Raw genomic sequence first — 17769 nt, 5'->3', positions numbered from 1 at the left:
CCATATACTCAGCCATTCTGGACCTTAGGCCAAGCACATAGTCCACTATGTCTTGTTTGGGTTCCTGAAGAGGCCTCTCCCAGCCCTCTTTTACAAGACATAGTGGTCCCCTTACAGGATGGCCAAACAGAAGTTCAAAGGGTGAGAAACCTACTCCCTTCTGTGGCACTTCCCTGTAAGCGAAAAGCAAGCATGGTAACAGGACATCCCACCTCCTTTTGAGTTTCTCAGGGAGTCCCATGATCATACCTTTCAATGTCTTGTTGAACCTCTCAACAAGGCCATTGGTTTGTGGGTGGTAGGGTGTAGTAAACTTGTACTGCACTCCACACTCTTTCCACATGTGTGTTAGGTAAGCAGACATGAAGTTGGAACCTCTGTCTGAAACCACCTCCTTAGGAAAACCCACCCTGGTGAAGACACCCAGGAGGGCCTTGGCTACTGCAGGAGCTGTAGTAGTCCTAAGTGGAATTGCTTCAGGGTACCTAGTAGCATGATCCACTACTACTAGAATGAATTTGTTCCCTGAGGCTGTGGGAGGTTCAAGTGGACCCACAATGTCCACACCTACCCTTTCAAAGGGGACCCCCACCACTGGTAGTGGAATGAGGGGGGCATTTGGGTGGCCACCTGTCTTGCCACTGGCCTGACAGGTAACACAGGAGCTGACAAACTCCTTCACCTTTTGGTGCATCTGGGGCCAGTAAAAGTGACTCACTAACCTTTCCCAAGTTTTGGATTGCCCCAGATGTCCAGCTAGGGGGATGTCATGAGCCAAAGTTAGGAGGAACTCCCTGTACTTCTGTGGCACTACCACCCTCCTGGTGGCTCCAGGAGTGGGGTCTCTTGCCTCAGCATACAGTAATCCCTCTTCCCAATAAGCTCTGTGGGTACCACTGACATCTCCCCTGGCTTCTGAAGCAGCTTGTTGTCTCAGGCTTTCAAGAGTGGGACAGTCTCGCTGGCCCTGGCACAGCTCTTCCCTAGAGGGTCCCCCTGGGCCCAAGAGTTCAACCTGGTAAGGGTCAAGCTCCATGGACTCAGTTCCCTCAGGGGTATCTACATCCTCTCCAGGGGGAGAGGGGTTCTGAGTGTTTGGCTGTACAGAAGCTGGTCCCCCAGTCTCCTTGCCCTTCCTCTTGGTTGGTTGGGCCATTATTCCAGGCTCCAAACCTACTTTTTCACGCTTCCTCTTGCTCTGTGCTCTGGTTTGCACACACACCAATTCAGGGATGCCCAGCATGGCTGCATGGGCCTTTAACTCAACTTCAGCCCAGGCTGAGGTTTCCAGATCATTTCCAAGCAGGCATGCAGCTGGCAACTTTGGAGAGACCACTACCTGTTTCAGGCCAGTAACCCCCCCCCCCCCAGCCTAATGTTACCATGGCCATGGGATGACTAGTGGTGACACTGTCAGCGTTGGTGACTGGGTAAGACTTCCCAATCAAGTATTGCTCAGGGGAAACCAGTGTGTCTTTCACCATAGTGACACTGGCACCTGTATCCCTCAGAGCTTCTACCCTAGTTCCATTTACCCAGGGGTACTGTAAGTATTTCTTTAAGTTGGGGGGCCACACAGCCACAGTGGCAAACTCCACTTCTCCCAAGGAGACTAAACTTGCTTCAGTGTGTTCCCAGATTTGCTCAGGGTACACCTCTGATCCCATTTGTATACTTGCTGCCCCAGGAGTGGCTGTACTGGGTGCCTTAGGGGCTTTGTTTTGGGGGCAAGATACAGTTAGGTGTCCCTGCTTCTTACAGGTATTACACCAGGCCTTTAAGGGATCAAAGTTCTTCCCCCTATATGGTTGGGGCACATAGGGAGTAGTTTGGGTCCCACCCACCTGAACAGGTTTTTGGGGCCCTTTGGAAGACTCAGACTTTTTATCTTGGGGATTCTCACCACCTTTCCCCTGGGGAGGTTTTGTGACCACCTTCTTTTGGTCACCCCCAGTGGTTGTCTTGGTCACCCTAGTCTTGACCCAGTGGTCTGCCTTCTTTCCCAATTCTTGGGGAGAAATTAGACCTAGGTCTACCAAATGCTGATGCAACTTTTCATTTGTGCAGTTACTCAAAATATGTTCCTTCATGAATAAATTGTACAATCCAGTAAAATCCTGCACACCATGTCCAGCTAACCAACCATCCAGTGTCTTCACTGAGAAATCTACAAAATCAATCCAGGACTGGGTCTGGGTTTTGTGAGCCCCCCTGAATCTAATTCTATACTCCTCAGTGGTGAATCCAAATCCCTCAATCAGAGCTTTCTTCATGAGGTCATAGGATCCTGCTTCTGGCCCAGAGAGAGTCAGAAGCCTGTCCCTGCAGTTACCAGAGAACAGTTCCCACAGGAGTGCCCCCCAGAGAGGTTTCTTTACTTTCCTGATATCACAAGCCCTCTCAAAGGCTGTGAACCATTTGGTGATATCATCACCTTCCTCAAATTTAGGGACAATCCCTTTGGGGATTTTAAGGTCAGAAGTTTCCTCCCTATCCTTGTTTTTATTATTGCTGCCACCATTGATGGGTGCTAAACCCATCTCTCTCCTTTCCTTTTCTAGAGCCAGGAGCCTGGACTCTAGATCTATTCTTTTGGCCAGCCTCACAAGGCTGTCCTCTTCACTGGGGGGTCCCCCAGTGTTGTCTCTGGGACCAGAGCCACCTGTGTGGTCTCTAGGTGCCCAGATGCTATGTCTTGAGTTGGAGGGTATGGGTGCCATCTCCTCCCTAGGGAATAGTATGGGGAGGTTGCTGTCCTCCTCCCCTGATTCCCTTTCCCCATCTGACTGGCCATCACCATGTTCAGATGGGTGGTCTTTAGCATACTCAGCCAGGAGCTCCTGGAGCCCTTGTTTGGTTGGATGCTGAACCATTTGTAAATTTTTGAGTTTACATAAGGACCTCAATTCCTTGAAAGACAAGTGTAAGTAAGGTGTGAGGTCGAGCTCCTCCACCAGGTCCATGTTATTATTATCACTAATAGCTGGGTTTGTTTGAGACATTCTAACCTGACAGTTCTAACCCTCTACCCTGACTATAGTGACTTTTATTTTTCTAAAATTCTAATGGGACTTAAGCAAGGCCCTAGCAAGACTTTTAGTAATTTTGGAAAAACCAATCAGAATTCTAAAGGCAATTTTTAAGAGTTCTGTCGTGTGATCAGATGGTAACCAAGTAGTCCAACAAATGCAAGTTTGTATCCCACCGCTGATCCACCAATGTGAGAAAGTGGCTCTGTATATACTGTTCCCTAATAGGTACAGGGTGTACAGAGTCCACAGTCCCCCAGAGGCTGATAGAGGTCAAAGTTAGGTATGACCTTACTCTCAAAAGTGGTAGCTTGGTCGAGCAGTAAGGCAGTACCAGAGGACAGTGTAAAGCATTTATTGTACACACTCAGTCAGCAAATGGTTTCACACACTCAATAACTGAACTCTAGGCCAATGATTTGTATATATAAAATATATGCTTGTTTTATTTTTAGAACCACAAAGGGGGTAAAAATATACTTTCTCAGAATGAGAGGTTGAATATAAATACTTTTGTTTCAAGCAATAAATTTGTGTAAACAGTCACAGTTGGTTGCAATAAACAATCCTATTTCCTAAACATAACAATGCATTGAGCTCAATGGTAAATTCAGGTTATTTGTAATAAATTACTTTTCAGATTACTTTTGGAATTCCAGGTCTGGATCCTAGAACCAGCCTGGGGTCAGTATTCAGAATCAAGTGATGAAAGTCGACTTAATAACTGTAATGATTTTTAAATAATATTTAGCTATTTCAAAAGTTAGCACTTAGAAAATATTTCACAGAAAACATTCAATGGATCTCTATGGCAAGAAATTCAAATTGCAGGTAGAGTACTTTATCGTTACTTTAGTAATCCAGGACTGGGTGCCTAGACCCAGGACTGGGGTCCTTATCAAAAGCAGGTAAGTAATTTCGTTTGCAGAAATGGTACGATTTTAAAAGAATATTTCAAATTTGCAAAAGTAGAAGAAATTTCACAGAAAAGCAGACAATGGTTTCCTATGGGAGAAAAATGAGTTAGAAGTAAGTATAGTTGTGAACACTTTTCAGAGTCAGGGCTGGGCACCAAGATCCAGCACTGGGAGCTCACCTAGGAGCAGGTGAGTAAATTCGTTTTTGTCACTTGGCTGATTTTTGGTGAATTTTTGCAGTTTTGAAAAGTTCACACTTAGAAGATTTTTGAAGAAAAAGCCAGTCAATGTTACCCTATGAGGAAAATGAAGTTAGCAGTTTAAGGGTAAGTACTCGACTGGTAGTGTTGAAATTCCGGGCATGGACTCAGGGGTCCCCCAGTGTCAGGTAGGTACAGTTGGTTCACCCTCAGCGGTTTCAGGACGGCCGGGTGCAGAGAGAGTTGGGCCCAATGTTATCCTATGAGGGATAGGGGGGCCTTGGTTGGTGGCTGCTGTCTGGCAAGCCACGCGGCTGTGGGAGCTGGGCTCCTGGTCACTTACTCAGGGCAAGTGGGGAAGTAGGTTAGTGTAGAGAGGGCACTGCCAGGGCCACTCGGGCGGCTGGGTGCAGGGTGCTTTTGAGCCTTAGGGCGCTCAATGGAAATCAATGGGAATGTTCCGGTTTGGAAAGAGGCTGCAGGCTCGGGGACGAGGATGTTTCAGGTGCCACCACCACTTCGAGAGGTAAGTTGGGTAGTTGTAGGTTAGGTGGGTACCCCGGGATTGGGCACAGGGGGTCGCAGGGCGCCGGGTGCAGGGGTGCCTTTTGACGTCGGGAATCTTACCCTCTGGTTGATCGCGGCTGGGGTGGCACTTGGTTCTGAGGCTGCAGGCTTCTTCCGGGATGTCGAGGGGGGTCCTTGGGTGCCGGACTCTGGGTCACAGTCGCCGTGGGGTCGTCCTCTGGGTCTTTGTCCACTCCGGCACTGGCCAGGCTTGGCTGGTGCAGAGTGTGTTGGGTCCGCGGTCCCGGGCTGGTGCCAGGGATAGCAAGTAGGTTTCTTGAGTAGAGCCTCTACTCGTGGGAGTCCCAGGGGCTTAGAGCTAAAGGGTAGCCAGGTCCTCCGGGGTTGGTGAGGTTGCTGGCCACGTGGGATGCCGCGCTGGTGCAGGTTCGAGAGTCGACAGGCCGGTAGGGCTGGGGCCAAAGCAGTTGGTGTCTTCTTCTCTTTTTAGCAGCTGCAGGGCAGGTCTTTGTTCTTCTTGCTCTTCTTGTCGTTTTTCTATCTGGAATCTGGGGAAGGAAGGTTCAGGGGGCCCCTAAATACTAGATTTAGGGGCGTTACAGGTGGTTGAAGGCCAGGGACCAATGGGTCCTTTTCCTGGGGTGGGTACACCCCCTATCCTGCCTCTCTCCTGTGGGAGGGGGGCAGTAGCCTAATCCTGATAGGGTAGGGCCTCCCATCTTCAAGATGGCGAGAGCCCGGAGATGTGCTTCACCTCGCCTCCCCCACCTGAGGGGTGGGGTGGGCAGGCTGGCACATCCCCTGTCCTTGTATGGGGTTTCCGGCCAAGCTTCCCGCCAGAGTGGGGGGTTGCAGTGGCCTGGGGAAACTCCAACTGGCGGCATGCCTTTGAAGCTTCCCTTGGCTCATCCTGGGGGAGGAGATTTCTCACCTCACCCAGGATGTGCATTGTTGCAGGCCCGGGCGAGCAGGGGCTCTCCCACCCAGGGGTCCAGCAACGTGTCTGCTGTGTGGCAGCCTGGGCAGCCTCAGAGCAGACGTGGATTGCAAGTTAGCTGTAAGGGGGCATCTTCTAAGATGCCCTCTGGGGTGCTTAGTACATTAAATCCTACACTGGCATCAGTGTGGGTTCAATGTGCTGAGAAGTTTGATACCAAACTTCCCAGGCTTCAGTGTTGCCAATATGGTGCTGTGGAGCTCGTGTTTGACAAGCTCTCAGCACCATGTATTCTTAAATGACAGCACTGCACTTACAGTGCCCAGGAATGGACCCGGGTACTGTAGGGGCACAGGGCTCCTGCTCCTGTGCCCACACCATAGGCGTAATGCACCCAGCTAGAGGGGTGGCTGACATATGCCTTGGCAGTGTAGGTGATGGGCATGGTACACAGTGATGTGTGCCATGTCGACTCTTTGTTTTGTCCTGCACCCAGACACTCAGCCTGCAAGGGCAGTGTGTGTGTGTAAGGGTACAGGGCCTCTGAGGGTGGCACAATGAGTGCTGCAGCCCTTAGAGGCCTTCCCTGGTCACAAGGCCCTGGGTACCTAGGGTACCATTTACTAGGGGCTGACATGTGGCTAGGGTTTGCCATTTTGGAGTTTGTGTGGTTTAAGGAAGGATCATAGGCCCTGGGCACCTGATTGGCAGGAACCCAGGGTACACTCAATCGAAGTACATTCAGCAATTTAGCAAAAAGTGGGGGCATACCATGCAAGAAAGATGGCACTTTCTCACAGACCCTGACTGCAGTCCCGGCGAAAAGAGAGCGCTATGTTCAAGCTGCCTGCAGAAGGAGAGCGCTATATTCGGTGGGCGCTACATTTGAATTGACTGTGCCCTGCTGGTGAGTGCTGCAATCCCAGCTGCCTGCTCCCTAGTGCCTGGTGGGCACTGCATTCCGCTGCCCCCGTGCAGTAGCGATGTCTTTGGGGCATATTGGAACCAGTGGGAGCCCACCCCATGGTCCTGGCACCTTCCAGATTATTTAAATCGGAACGGGAGCCCACCCTGCGTGAATGCTGCCTTTAGCGGGAGCCTACCCCGCGTTTGAGCTGCCAGGAGGGCGAGTGTACTTGCACTGAAGGCGGGAGCCCACTCCGCACTTCGAATCCTGGAAGAGCCGCTGCGCTGCCTGCGGCGACCCGGAAGGCCTACGGATTGGCTGGCGTGGGCGGAGGCGAAGCAGGAAGGGATTGTCTGGTCTCTCCCGGGAGCGAAGGAGAGCCCCGCGGGAAGCCTGCGCCGCCCGGAGCCTTACAGGCTCCATACGAAGTCCCGGGTCCCCGAAGGGGGGGCCCGGGTGAAGCCCAGTGAGGAACTGGCATCGGCGGGGCTCCCGAGAGCAAGGGAGAGCCCCGCGAGCCGTGCCTGAAAGTCCCGAGTCCCAGGAGGGGGCTCGGGTGAAGTCCGGTGGTGTGCCGACGTTGGCGGGGCTCCCCGCGAGAGGAGGAGAGCCCTGCGTGAAGCCGGCCCCGCACAGAGCCTCGCAGGCTCAAGAACGAAGTCCCGGGTGAAGCAGGAAGGCGCGCTGTGGTGGTTGGGGCCTCCCGGGGCTGAGGAGAGCCCCGCATGCCGTGCCTGCTGAGAGAGAGGCCCGAAGCCTGCCCCGGGAGCTGGTGAGTCGGGCTTGGGGTTTTACTCGGTGGGGGGGGTGTCGGGGCACATTACCGGTGCCCGCCCCAGCGCCTTCGACGTTTCCCAGCGGCACCGTCGAGGCGGGCTGCTGCACCGGTGAGCACTGTGGTACTTTGGGGCCCAGAAGGGGGCTCCACCGTGGCCCGGTTTTATTTCCTGGGACACCGCTGCGTCAATAGGGGTCCGTATCTTGTGCTCCACGTTTCCCGGAGGGTAGCGACTGCGGGTCAAGGCGTAAGGGGTTTTTGCCCCAGGTTGTTGCACGGTGGTTGAAGGACCTGACACCTCATCACCAGTCATTTCCTCAGCAGTTACACCTGTGATTCATACATAATGATGAACTGCATAATGTGCTGTTGTGCCTAAAGAAGGGCCCCACGCTAAATGGGATCTATGCCTAATGCCGGATATGCTGCCTACGCCCTACTGCTTACGCTGCAGACGGATGTGCCCTAAGCTGATGCGATTAGGCCCAAGGGACTACCTGTTGTAATTTATACATCTGCTAATGCCTTTACGCTCATGAGAGTGCCTCACGTCAGGTTATGAGGTTCCAGAAATCACCAGGTTGCCCTGTTGGGTCATTGATTATGTCCCGTGTGACCTGGGCCTATTGTTATGCATAGGGTGAGGGTCTGCCTGATGTTGCATCTGTGCCTATGCCAATGCTACTCTGCATGGTTAGTGTTCTGCCTCATGAGATCTGCCTAATTTTTATGTGCACAGGTTCAGGCTCGAGAGTAATGTCTTTACATCTGCTAATGCCTAATGTGATGTTACCTGACGTTTTACCCTAATGAAGAATGCTTCATGCCTGTTATGTTTATGTCCACAGGTGGACGCCTAATGTTTTCCCCCTTACAGCTTTTCTGCCTCAGGGGTTGTTCATGTCACTTACACTTATGGTGATGTCATGATGTTTTAGTACAGGTGTTCCGGCCTAATGCTTAATGTTATGCCATGATGATTTCATTGCAGGTTTGAGGCCGATGGACTGTACCTTTATTCCTCACGTACATTCATTTTATCTGTGCTTCGCAATGGTTCTGGCAGGGGCCCGATTGGCCCTGCCATGTAGATAATTCCCCCCCTGTATATGCTGCCTTGGCGCCGGTTGGCGCAGTATAGAGATTGCTAATAATACCTTGTGTTTTGACAATACAAAAGTTATTCTTACACAAACTTGAGTAGCGTCTCTTTTTGTAGTGTGCCTTGTGTGTCGCCTGTGTGTACTGCGTGGATGCTTTGCACATTTCCTCTAGAGTTTGGCCCACCCGCTCTGCACCACGCTACCCGTTTCCAACAGCCACCCTCCAGTGGGAGGAGGGCATGTGCCTGTCCCTGGTTGGCTGAGTCCCCCCATCTTCAAGATGGCATGGACTGAGAGTTGTGCTTCACCTCACCTCCCCACCCTGAAGGGTGGAGTTGGCAGAGGTGGGCACACCTCTCTTCCTCACTTGTTTTTTTCGCTGGTTCTGCCGCCCAAGGTGGGGGTCAGAACCAGTGGGGACCAGTTGCTGAAAGCAGCAATTGGCCTGAGGAAGCTCACAAAGGCGGCAAGCCTTTGAAGCTTCCCTTTCGTGAACCCTGCCCATCCTGGGGGAGGAGGCTTGGCACCTCGTGGCAGGGTGTGGATTGTTTAAGGCCCCAGAGAGCAGCAGGCTCTCGGCCCAGGGGTCCAGAAACATGTCTGGTGGTGGCAGCTGAAAGCAGCCATTCAGCCTGGACACTAGTGGTGGGTTAGTTTTCAGGGACATCTCTAAGATGCCCTCTGTTTGCATTTTTCATTAAATCCCACTAGTTAAATACTAGTGGTATTTCTGCCCACCCCCCCCCCCCCCAGTCAGATTGGAGACAAACCTCCGAATTCTGCACCCAGGGCGGCAGAAAGACTGTTGTGCTCCTTTGTGGGTTGAGGCCATGGCCTGCCAGTGGGCCGCCACCACCCCATGTTTTCTTTGTATTATTTCCTGGTGTCTAGTTGACATTCTGCCACCTTGAGGGCTTCAAATTGTGGGGAAAGTCCTTAATCTGCCACCCAGGAAGGGACAGAGAGACTGCTGTGCCCTTTTTGGGGATGGACAGGTCCCTGCACATGGCGGGCCGATCACAACCCTTTATTTTCTTCTCTTTTATTGTTTTCCCTGGTGTCCAGCGGGCTTCCTGTCCACTGGGGGGGGGGGCAGCTTGGGGGCATCCATCTCCTTTGCCTTCACCCTTTTTTTTTATTCTCTAGTTTCTAGTGGATTTTATGCCCCCCGCCCCAGGAGGCACATTGAGGGCAAAGTCCCAAATCTTCTCCGGGGGGGGGGTGGGGCAGAAATACTTCTGTGCCCTTTTTAGGGTGGGGGCAAAGTCATGCGCATGGCGAGTGGGCCTCCTGCCCCTTCATTTATTTTGTCTTTTTTTCCCCTGGTGCCTAGTGAGCTTTCTGTCCCCTGAGTGGGCAGATTAGGGGCAAACCCCTCAATCTACACAACAGGGTTCAGAAAGACTGCTGTGCAGTTTTGTGGGGTGGCAACATGACCCTGCCATTAGGGGCCGCCCCTATCCCTTCATTTTCTTTTTCTATTATATCCTAGTGTCTAGTGAACTTACTCCCCTGCCCCCTGAGAGAAAGTGTCAGAAAGACTGATTTCCTTATGGGTTGGGGGATCACTGGCCTTTGCCCAAGGGGCAGCTACCCCATTAAATAAATCCATGGTGTCTAGTGGAAGTGCCAGGCACACTGAAAGGGTACTACTAAGAAGTTGAGTTTCTCAGTTTTCCAATGATACCTCCCTTTTGGCACAATTCCAAGGGAGCACGGCGTATGGGGCTGGTTTCAGGTTGGATACATTTTTCCCAAGCAGGACCTGGATACAAGGAGAGAGCTGTTTCAAGGGAACTTAATCAATGGTGGCAAACTCTGCCATGCCAGTATGGTGTATCTGTTATCCCTTAGATGATTCCTGAATATAGACCCCAAAACAGGGCTCCATAATCATGAATCACACAACCAAGATTTTTCCCAGTGCATCAATGGAAGTTAAAGGGTTTTTCTATTCAGCAGTGCTATGTGGGGATGTGAGCTATAGGAATTTGTTGTATGGTTGTAGCCCACTGGACTGAACCCACCTCACCATGGATATCGTTCCATTTACCTGCGCCTTCTATCACTTGTCACATGACCACTTTCTAATCCAGGTCACCACATGTACCGATGGAGAGGTTATTTAGCTTGCCAATGAATTGTATGCAATTGTTAGTGTCAAGAGGTTCATTTGAATCCACATAGATGTCATCCATGACTATCTACCTGATAACACAGTCAAACAATGTATTTATATAGCACACATACCCAAGCTGAAGATATGCTGCCATGGGCCCTATAATCGCATGTCTCTGAAATGTTGCGAAAAACTTTATTTAAATAGGTTCATCTTGTAGTTGTTTTTTACTGAGGAAATTACCCACATCTTCAAGCCTCCTCTCTGCTTATACGTTTGCTGGCTGAGACCCTGGCCCTCATTTAGAGTTATGATATTTTTCTGACTTTGCTTCTATTTCAGGGTTGCGCATTACAGCACCTACTAGAAGGGCTGGGTAGAGCATTCTGTAGTAAAAATAAGACACATTAAGAGAAAAAATCACGAGTTGCAAGACAGCAGAATTTGATTTTTCACACAGATGGATTTTATTACAAAAGCAGCTGTGGTCTCAGTGACATAAAACAAAATTGTGGAAATCAGCTGTTCACACCACATCTGCACATGTTCTTGTCGCATCCGCAGCATCCACTTCTCTATAATATATACATCGCTCTTGAGGTAAGAGCAGGGTCTATCTGTACTTGGAGGTCAGCACAGCCGACACTGCGGCCAGGAACTTGTCCCACGCGGCCTGGGCCTCAGGGCTGAAGTCTTCAGGGAAGTGGGCGGCCAGTGTAGCCTGAATGCAGTGGGACAGCAGCTGCAAGAGAAGGAATAAAGAACAGCATGAAGCCCAGCAGCAACAGACCCAGCAAAAGGATCTGCAATCCAGACCTCACTAGTGGTGGAACCCAGGAGAGCAGCTGCAATCCAAGGCTGTGCCTCAGAATAGCCACAGTAACAGTGCACACAGAGCCGCAGTTAACAAGGGAACCCGAGGATCCCGGGAACCGTGGGTAAGAACACGTAGAAGAAACACTGGTCCCACAGTGGAAAACAATACAATCAAAGCAAATGAACCAAGTGGGTATTTTAAACATTAGTGATAATAAATCATATATAAATAACTTTTATAAAAAAAACACTTTACTTTGTGATGGCGCAGTGAGTGCATAATGAGAAATGTGCTTTGTGCTCTCATCAAAGTGATACACACATGTGAACAAATTCAGTGGTCAACGTTGTGTATCTTGAAAACAAGAACAACATGGTCCATTTATATATAATATAATCTATTGGGGGGCTGTAGTGGTGGTTGACGATGCTTTGATCCCTCAAGAAGATGAGGGGCTTCATCTGAACCTTTAGGATAAAGAGGAGCTTGAAACAAGGAAGATAAGGGAGAGAAAAGATTGAAAGCTTCTATCCTTAAGAAAGGTGGCCGTCCCTGAATCCTTGTAGATTGAATGAACAGGTAGCAATATTTTGACATTGATGTCTGTCCCACTAAAGTATGTCTTACAGATTTTCTAGAAGATAAATCTTAACGAGCATGAAATACCTCCAAGAAAATAAAAGGGGAGCCCCGATCGGGGAGAAACTGGTCTTGGGTTGCTTGTGGTCTGGTTCGGTGGGGATCTGGGTAGGCAGTTTGGGCTGGACTGCTACTATTGGAGCAGGGTCAAGACTGATTTGCATGTGGCTGGATTCACACTGAGGTTGCATGGTGGGGCAAACATTAAGGACTAGAGTGCAGCCCCAAGGGATTGCCAGGGTCTGAGACTCTTTCAAGCATTCCATCCATCATCTTGTTGTTGTTGCTTTATTTCAGGTAAAACAATGAAAGATTTGCATTGATCACATTTATTGTGACAATGGAACACCAGAATTAGAGGCAAGGTATGCCTGTTGATAGACCAAGAGCACAGTATAAGATGGCAGTTCCTGGTACCTATCATAATAGATGAAGGTACCTCCCTACATTAGTACTTATAGGTCTGGACAGAGGGGAGAAATAACACTATATAGGAAAAGACACCAACTAGACCTGTATTTCTTCTCAAATGCCTACCAAGTGCTAAAGGTTCTGTTCCCCAAATGATAGTGTGCTACATATACAATATTTTCCTGGCACCTAACTATCTCAGGTATTCTATACCACTGGGGTAATCCTTGGCTGTGTCATGATAATGGGTGTAAGTGTGAAAAAAGTTCCACAAATTTGCGAATCTTATGCAGGCCAGTGATACAGAAGTCTAGATTGCCATAGATCTCTCCATGGGCCTCATTATGTGCTGTGCGCCTGTTTTTTTAATGTAACGTGCTGTCTATCGCACATAGAATAGCTTGATATCTCTCTGAAACTCTCAGAGTTAGTGCATGAGCTACAAGTAGCATCATTTGGAAATCTACAGCGATAGCTACCAACTTCATACTGTGCTGAACTGTTGCACATACAGTATGAGTTAGCACAATAGTGTGTGCACCACAAACAATGTCATTTCTTTCAAGGACAGCTACACACTCCTGCCTTCGAAGTCTGTATGTTCTTGTGCCCATGATCCCGCCACTGGTCTGTCAGGTGCTCATTTTCTGAATGGTCTCCAATGTCTCATTGGATCTATCTTACATTATGTAAAAAAAAAGTCAACATTGCCAAGTACCCAACCATCAAAACCAGTTAGCAGACCACATTTAAACACTCATTCTTTCCATAATCAGGAGGGCACCTGCCACTGTTGCAGAAGCTCTTGCGGCATCAGTGGTACCATCCTGAGAGGAACAGCAGCTCTTGTTTTGAAATCAAACCATGAGAAGACGTGAGTTAAATGGTTCCTAAGTGCTTCAGAAGAGTGAAAAGTTCATCCTGTTGAATACGGCTTGCGACACTTTGCCAGCGAAATCTCTGTGGCTCAGTTAAGATGTTTCAGTGAGCGGGTGTGGCTTACTTCTGACTTTCTATCTTGATCCTGATTGACTCCTGAGTTTTGATTAATAAATCACACCTACATGTGAAAGAACAATAAGCCAATATGTCCCTGTGGATTGGGGAATGAAGTTCAGGCATGCTACTCCTGGTTCCCTTTCGCACGGTGTTTGATCTTGGCCAAGATGTGCTCCCGTACATGCCTCAGTTAGGGAGAGTACACTTGTGGAGACTTTGAAGGAGCAGCTCGGTTGATGGAGTGTGTGAAACAGTGGGGTGGATATTTTCTTGACTCTGTCTTTCTGGCACTAGGTCTTTAAATCCAGGAAATATATGTAGATGAATATGATCTTCAAGCCAAGTAATAATATAAATTTAGATCACCATGCACAAAAGAACAACAGCGAGTGGTAACCAAAAAGCACTGTCTTGGTAGAAATTGTCTCTACTAGAGCAAGCAGCTGGTACATGGGTTTTCAGATGTCTACTGGACTTCTAGAGAGAACTTTCAAGTTAGTTCCATTTACATTTGTGAACTGGCTATTAGTGCCCAGTAATGTCTGTCGGGATCAATTAGTACATTTATTTCACTGGTCGGATCTGCCTGGTTCTGGCTCCTGGATACATGAAAGTGCATAGTTTAATACTTATGGAGGGATATGTCACATATGGATCCAGTGAAAATGAATTGTAACTGGTCAATTGGAATTTTTATATTGCAGCCATTGTTCATCTGCTTAACTTTTTTTTAATTGTCTCTCAATGAAGTTTTTTGGGGAGCAATGGGCAAGAAGTGCCATATGGTAAAAACAAAGGTGGTACGCCTTACTCAAAGTTTAGCCAAAGGAGCCCGTTAAATTACCCTTTAATAAATATATGGGTAATGTTTATTTATTAAAGCAAATATATTATTGAGTGTGAAACAACATATTGAAAGTGGCAAAGATACCGGTAGTGTAGCAAATACACGTTTTAAAAAAGATTTTTGCTTATCAATAATTGAATTAATAGTACAGAATTCCGGATATCAACAAAGTTCACTCCTGAATTGCAGTGAATACCATGGATGGGAGATTTTTTTTATTGCAGTGGCACAAGACTTTGAAAACCAAAATTGTGCCAAGTGTGTTGATATACACCTACTGCACATTTAATAAAATGTCTACCACTTCCAGCCCTTCTCAAAATGAGAGCCCTAAATAGAAACTAATGCACCAAATGTTTTAAGGTCAAGATCCAAGGCCTCTGAAGGGGTTTGTTTAAGTTCCAAACATGAAGTAGCGTCTCCATTTTTTATTGTATTTTTTTAATTCAACAATCTCTAAAGATCACTGCTACCAAGAGATGTGACGTGCAAAAACATGAAAGAGCTGTTATGTTTGTCACTGCTTTGAAATTCTGATAAACAGAAAGACGCGCATTGCAGCATTTGACCACGGAAGACGAGCACTAGTAAAGTGCCTATGTTTGGAGTGTTTCCTCACCTTGAAGTTCCCGGGGTCCACTCTGAGGTTGTAGGCGTGCAGGTCACTCAGTTTGGAAAGCGCCTGGTCGAGGTTGTCCAGGTTTTTAGCCGCTTCTCCGAGGGCGCCCAGCACCTTGGCGCCGTGACTGCGCAGATCAGCAGATCCGGAGCTGATGTCAAAATGGCGGAAATAAGTCTTGGTCTGGCCGAAGCTTTTGAAAAGCCTGAAATACAAAAAGAAACACTTTATTTGAAATTGCATACGGCTAGCAGCTCATTTTAACTTGAATGCTGCAGCTCACATCCCATGCGTGCATCCGATGGGAGGTCGTGGAAAGAGATTGCACTCCCTATTTTTATTGATACTGAAACGCAGTGTTTTAAGTGGGATGAAAAAAATGGGGGGGTCACTCAAAGGGGCGTGGCCACTGTAATTAAGGACGAGGCTTAAAAACACATAAACTAACAATCTGTGTTTAGCAGAGTGTACCGCCTGCCTGGTTTTGGCTGTTTCTGTCATTGCATCCAGGTATATAATAGAACAAGTAACATTACACCTACAACAAGCCAGGACTATAGGCTTTGTCAATGACTGTTAGTTGCATAAGATTAAAAAAAAAGCAACAACTAGGGCTTCGTTGTATAGGATATTGAAAATGCTGCAGTTCTAAAATGATGAGACTGTGAAAGGTCTATAACCAGTCTCTTTGAAGTTACATCTTGCCATTGAAGGGTGGTACTGCTGCAGAGTTTTTTTCACCGACAGTGAGTACAAAAATTAGAGCCCGATAGGGGCCCGTTACGGTACCTGCTTTTTAGAACTGCCGGTGCTGAGCACCGGCAGGACCCAGCCCACTTAAAGCCCTGCAGAAATGTAACCTTTATACGAGCTCAAAACGTATAAACCCAAGTTGCTCATTCTACAAATGATAGCCAAGGCTGGATTGAAGACATTATCTCTGATAAAACAAACTGCATTCTGGGTCGTTTTACATGTCCTGAGGGATTACAAACGGTGCCATCAACCGGCACAATTCGACTTTCTCTAATTTAATGAATGGCAAAAAGTAGAGCCCGATAGGGGCCCGTTACGGTACCTGCTTTTTAGAACTGCCGGTGCTGAGCACCGGCAGGACCCAGCCCACTTAAAGCCCTGCTGAAATGTAACCTTTATACGAGCTCAAAACGTATAGACCCACGTTGCTCATTCTACAAATGATAGCCAAGGTTGGATTGAAGACATTATCTCTGGTAAAACAAACTGCATTCTGGGTCGTTTTACATGTCCTGAGGGGATTACAAACGGTGCCATCAACCTGCACAATTCGACTTTCTCTAAATTAATGAGTGGCGGTAATGCCTGTTAATGTGTTTACGCGCTTTTAACACGAGTAGAACAGCGCAACCACCTCAGGAACTCCTGGCAAAGTTAGAGCTAATAACGTAGCCTGACTTGGCACAAAAAACATAGCCACAAAACAATGCAAGTGCAAACAATAAGCAAAAGGAAAATTGGGTAGATTTCCTTCATATAACACGTTCAATTTCCACTAATTTTACACACAAATTACCCACAAGCGGTTCTGTGCAGGTAGAAAGTTGCACCGGAGAGTCTCACTCGAGTCCAAATCGTACTCAAAACACTGCTCGGCCCGCCTCTGAGCTGTGGTACAACGCTTAGCATCACTAAAAATGAGTGTTTGTAACGAGGGCTCTGTGCCGTTTTGCCCTTCGCACTCTGCTGCACTGCAGACTTTCAAGCAGTGTCTGTCCTGCGTGAATGTTTGTACATCTAGGCCTACGTGTTCTAAAGTGTAAAATTAATGCAAGAAATACAAAATTCTTCCTGAATTAGTTATTCTAACCCGGGGTCCACAAACAGTACTCTAAAAGAGGGTTTAGTATAAGCCAGTTTGCTGTGCTGTTCTCAGTGGTTTAAACCGGCAGGTATACTGTCCGGTACCTGCACTTCTTTCATATGAAAGCGACAGTACCTGCACTTCTTTCATATGAAAGCGACAGTACCTGCACTTCTTTCATATGAAAGCGACAGTACCTACACTTCTTTCATATGAAAGCGACAGTACCTGCACTTCTTTCATATGAAAGGGACAGTACCTGCACTTCTTTCATATGAAAGGGACAGTACCTGCATTTCTCGGCGATGCTGCAATACATTTAGTGGGAGTGTAAAGGCATTTCTCAGGAGGAAATATGCTCTATAAATAGTGAGAACCTGAAATCCTATATTTCCATTAAAAGACTTGCTGTTCTGTCCATTCTTTAATTTACAATAATCCACCTAACTCCAAGCTATTGCCCCATTTTTCACCTGCATCCTTTTTTTAAGCCAGAACGCTCATGCGTCACGCGCTCGGCGTTACCTGTCCAGCGCTTCCGCTCCCAGGGTCTCGAGGTCGCCAGAGACCTTTCCCCACAGGGAGAGCACCGCGGCCTTCTCTGCGTCACTCAGCGTCATCTTGGTGGCTTCGGTGGGGGTGGCGCACGGTCTGCACGAGGTGGTCGGTGGAGAGGAGTCGATGCTGCCCCCTTAGCTGGGTCAGGTTATAAAGAGGAGGTGGGCTGGGAGACGTGACCGACCCCCGCGGCCGTTGGTCATTCCTGGCACCCACCCAACCTGCTTATCTTATCTCCATGGAACGAGGGTCCTCCCTGCATGACTTAGTCAGCAGCAGGGCGCGAATAAACAAGACCAATTACCTACTTGTATTCAGCTATTGTTGGATCTGTATAAATATTGTGTATGAGCAGTTTTCTGATCAGCTTGAATGACTATATTTGATTCCACATATATGCAGGTTAAAAAATGCAAGGGTTTGTTCTGGTATTTTTGCGTTTGTATTAAACGAGACAAGACATTTTGGAGCGATGTAATGAGTTTAAAATACATGTCGTGTTTAGTAAGAGTGATGTAAAT

The 17769-nt window shown here is 48.1% G+C and overlaps 2 protein-coding genes across 5 annotated transcripts in view; one reads left to right on the top strand and one right to left on the bottom strand.

Annotated features, from left to right (window-relative positions):
- LOC146790079 (uncharacterized) overlaps positions 1-17769 on the top strand; it is a 218590-nt gene that overhangs the window by 44323 nt on the left and 156498 nt on the right. The gene's annotated exons all lie outside the window — the stretch shown is intronic.
- On the bottom strand, positions 10962-17375 carry LOC146790082 (hemoglobin larval subunit alpha-like). The gene is made up of 3 exons (XM_085628436.1): positions 17216-17375; positions 14851-15055; positions 10962-11260 (listed from the first exon to the last, which is right to left on the bottom strand). Exons 1-3 carry the CDS (start codon positions 17308-17310, stop codon positions 11132-11134), a joined length of 429 nt encoding a protein of 142 aa, XP_085484562.1. The 5' UTR covers positions 17311-17375; the 3' UTR covers positions 10962-11131.

The sequence above is a fragment of the Triturus cristatus genome, chromosome 10 (assembly GCF_964204655.1).
Source record: "Triturus cristatus chromosome 10, aTriCri1.1, whole genome shotgun sequence".
NCBI classification, from domain to species: Eukaryota; Metazoa; Chordata; class Amphibia; order Caudata; family Salamandridae; genus Triturus; species Triturus cristatus.
This window is presented reverse-complemented; position numbering and strand designations above follow the sequence as displayed.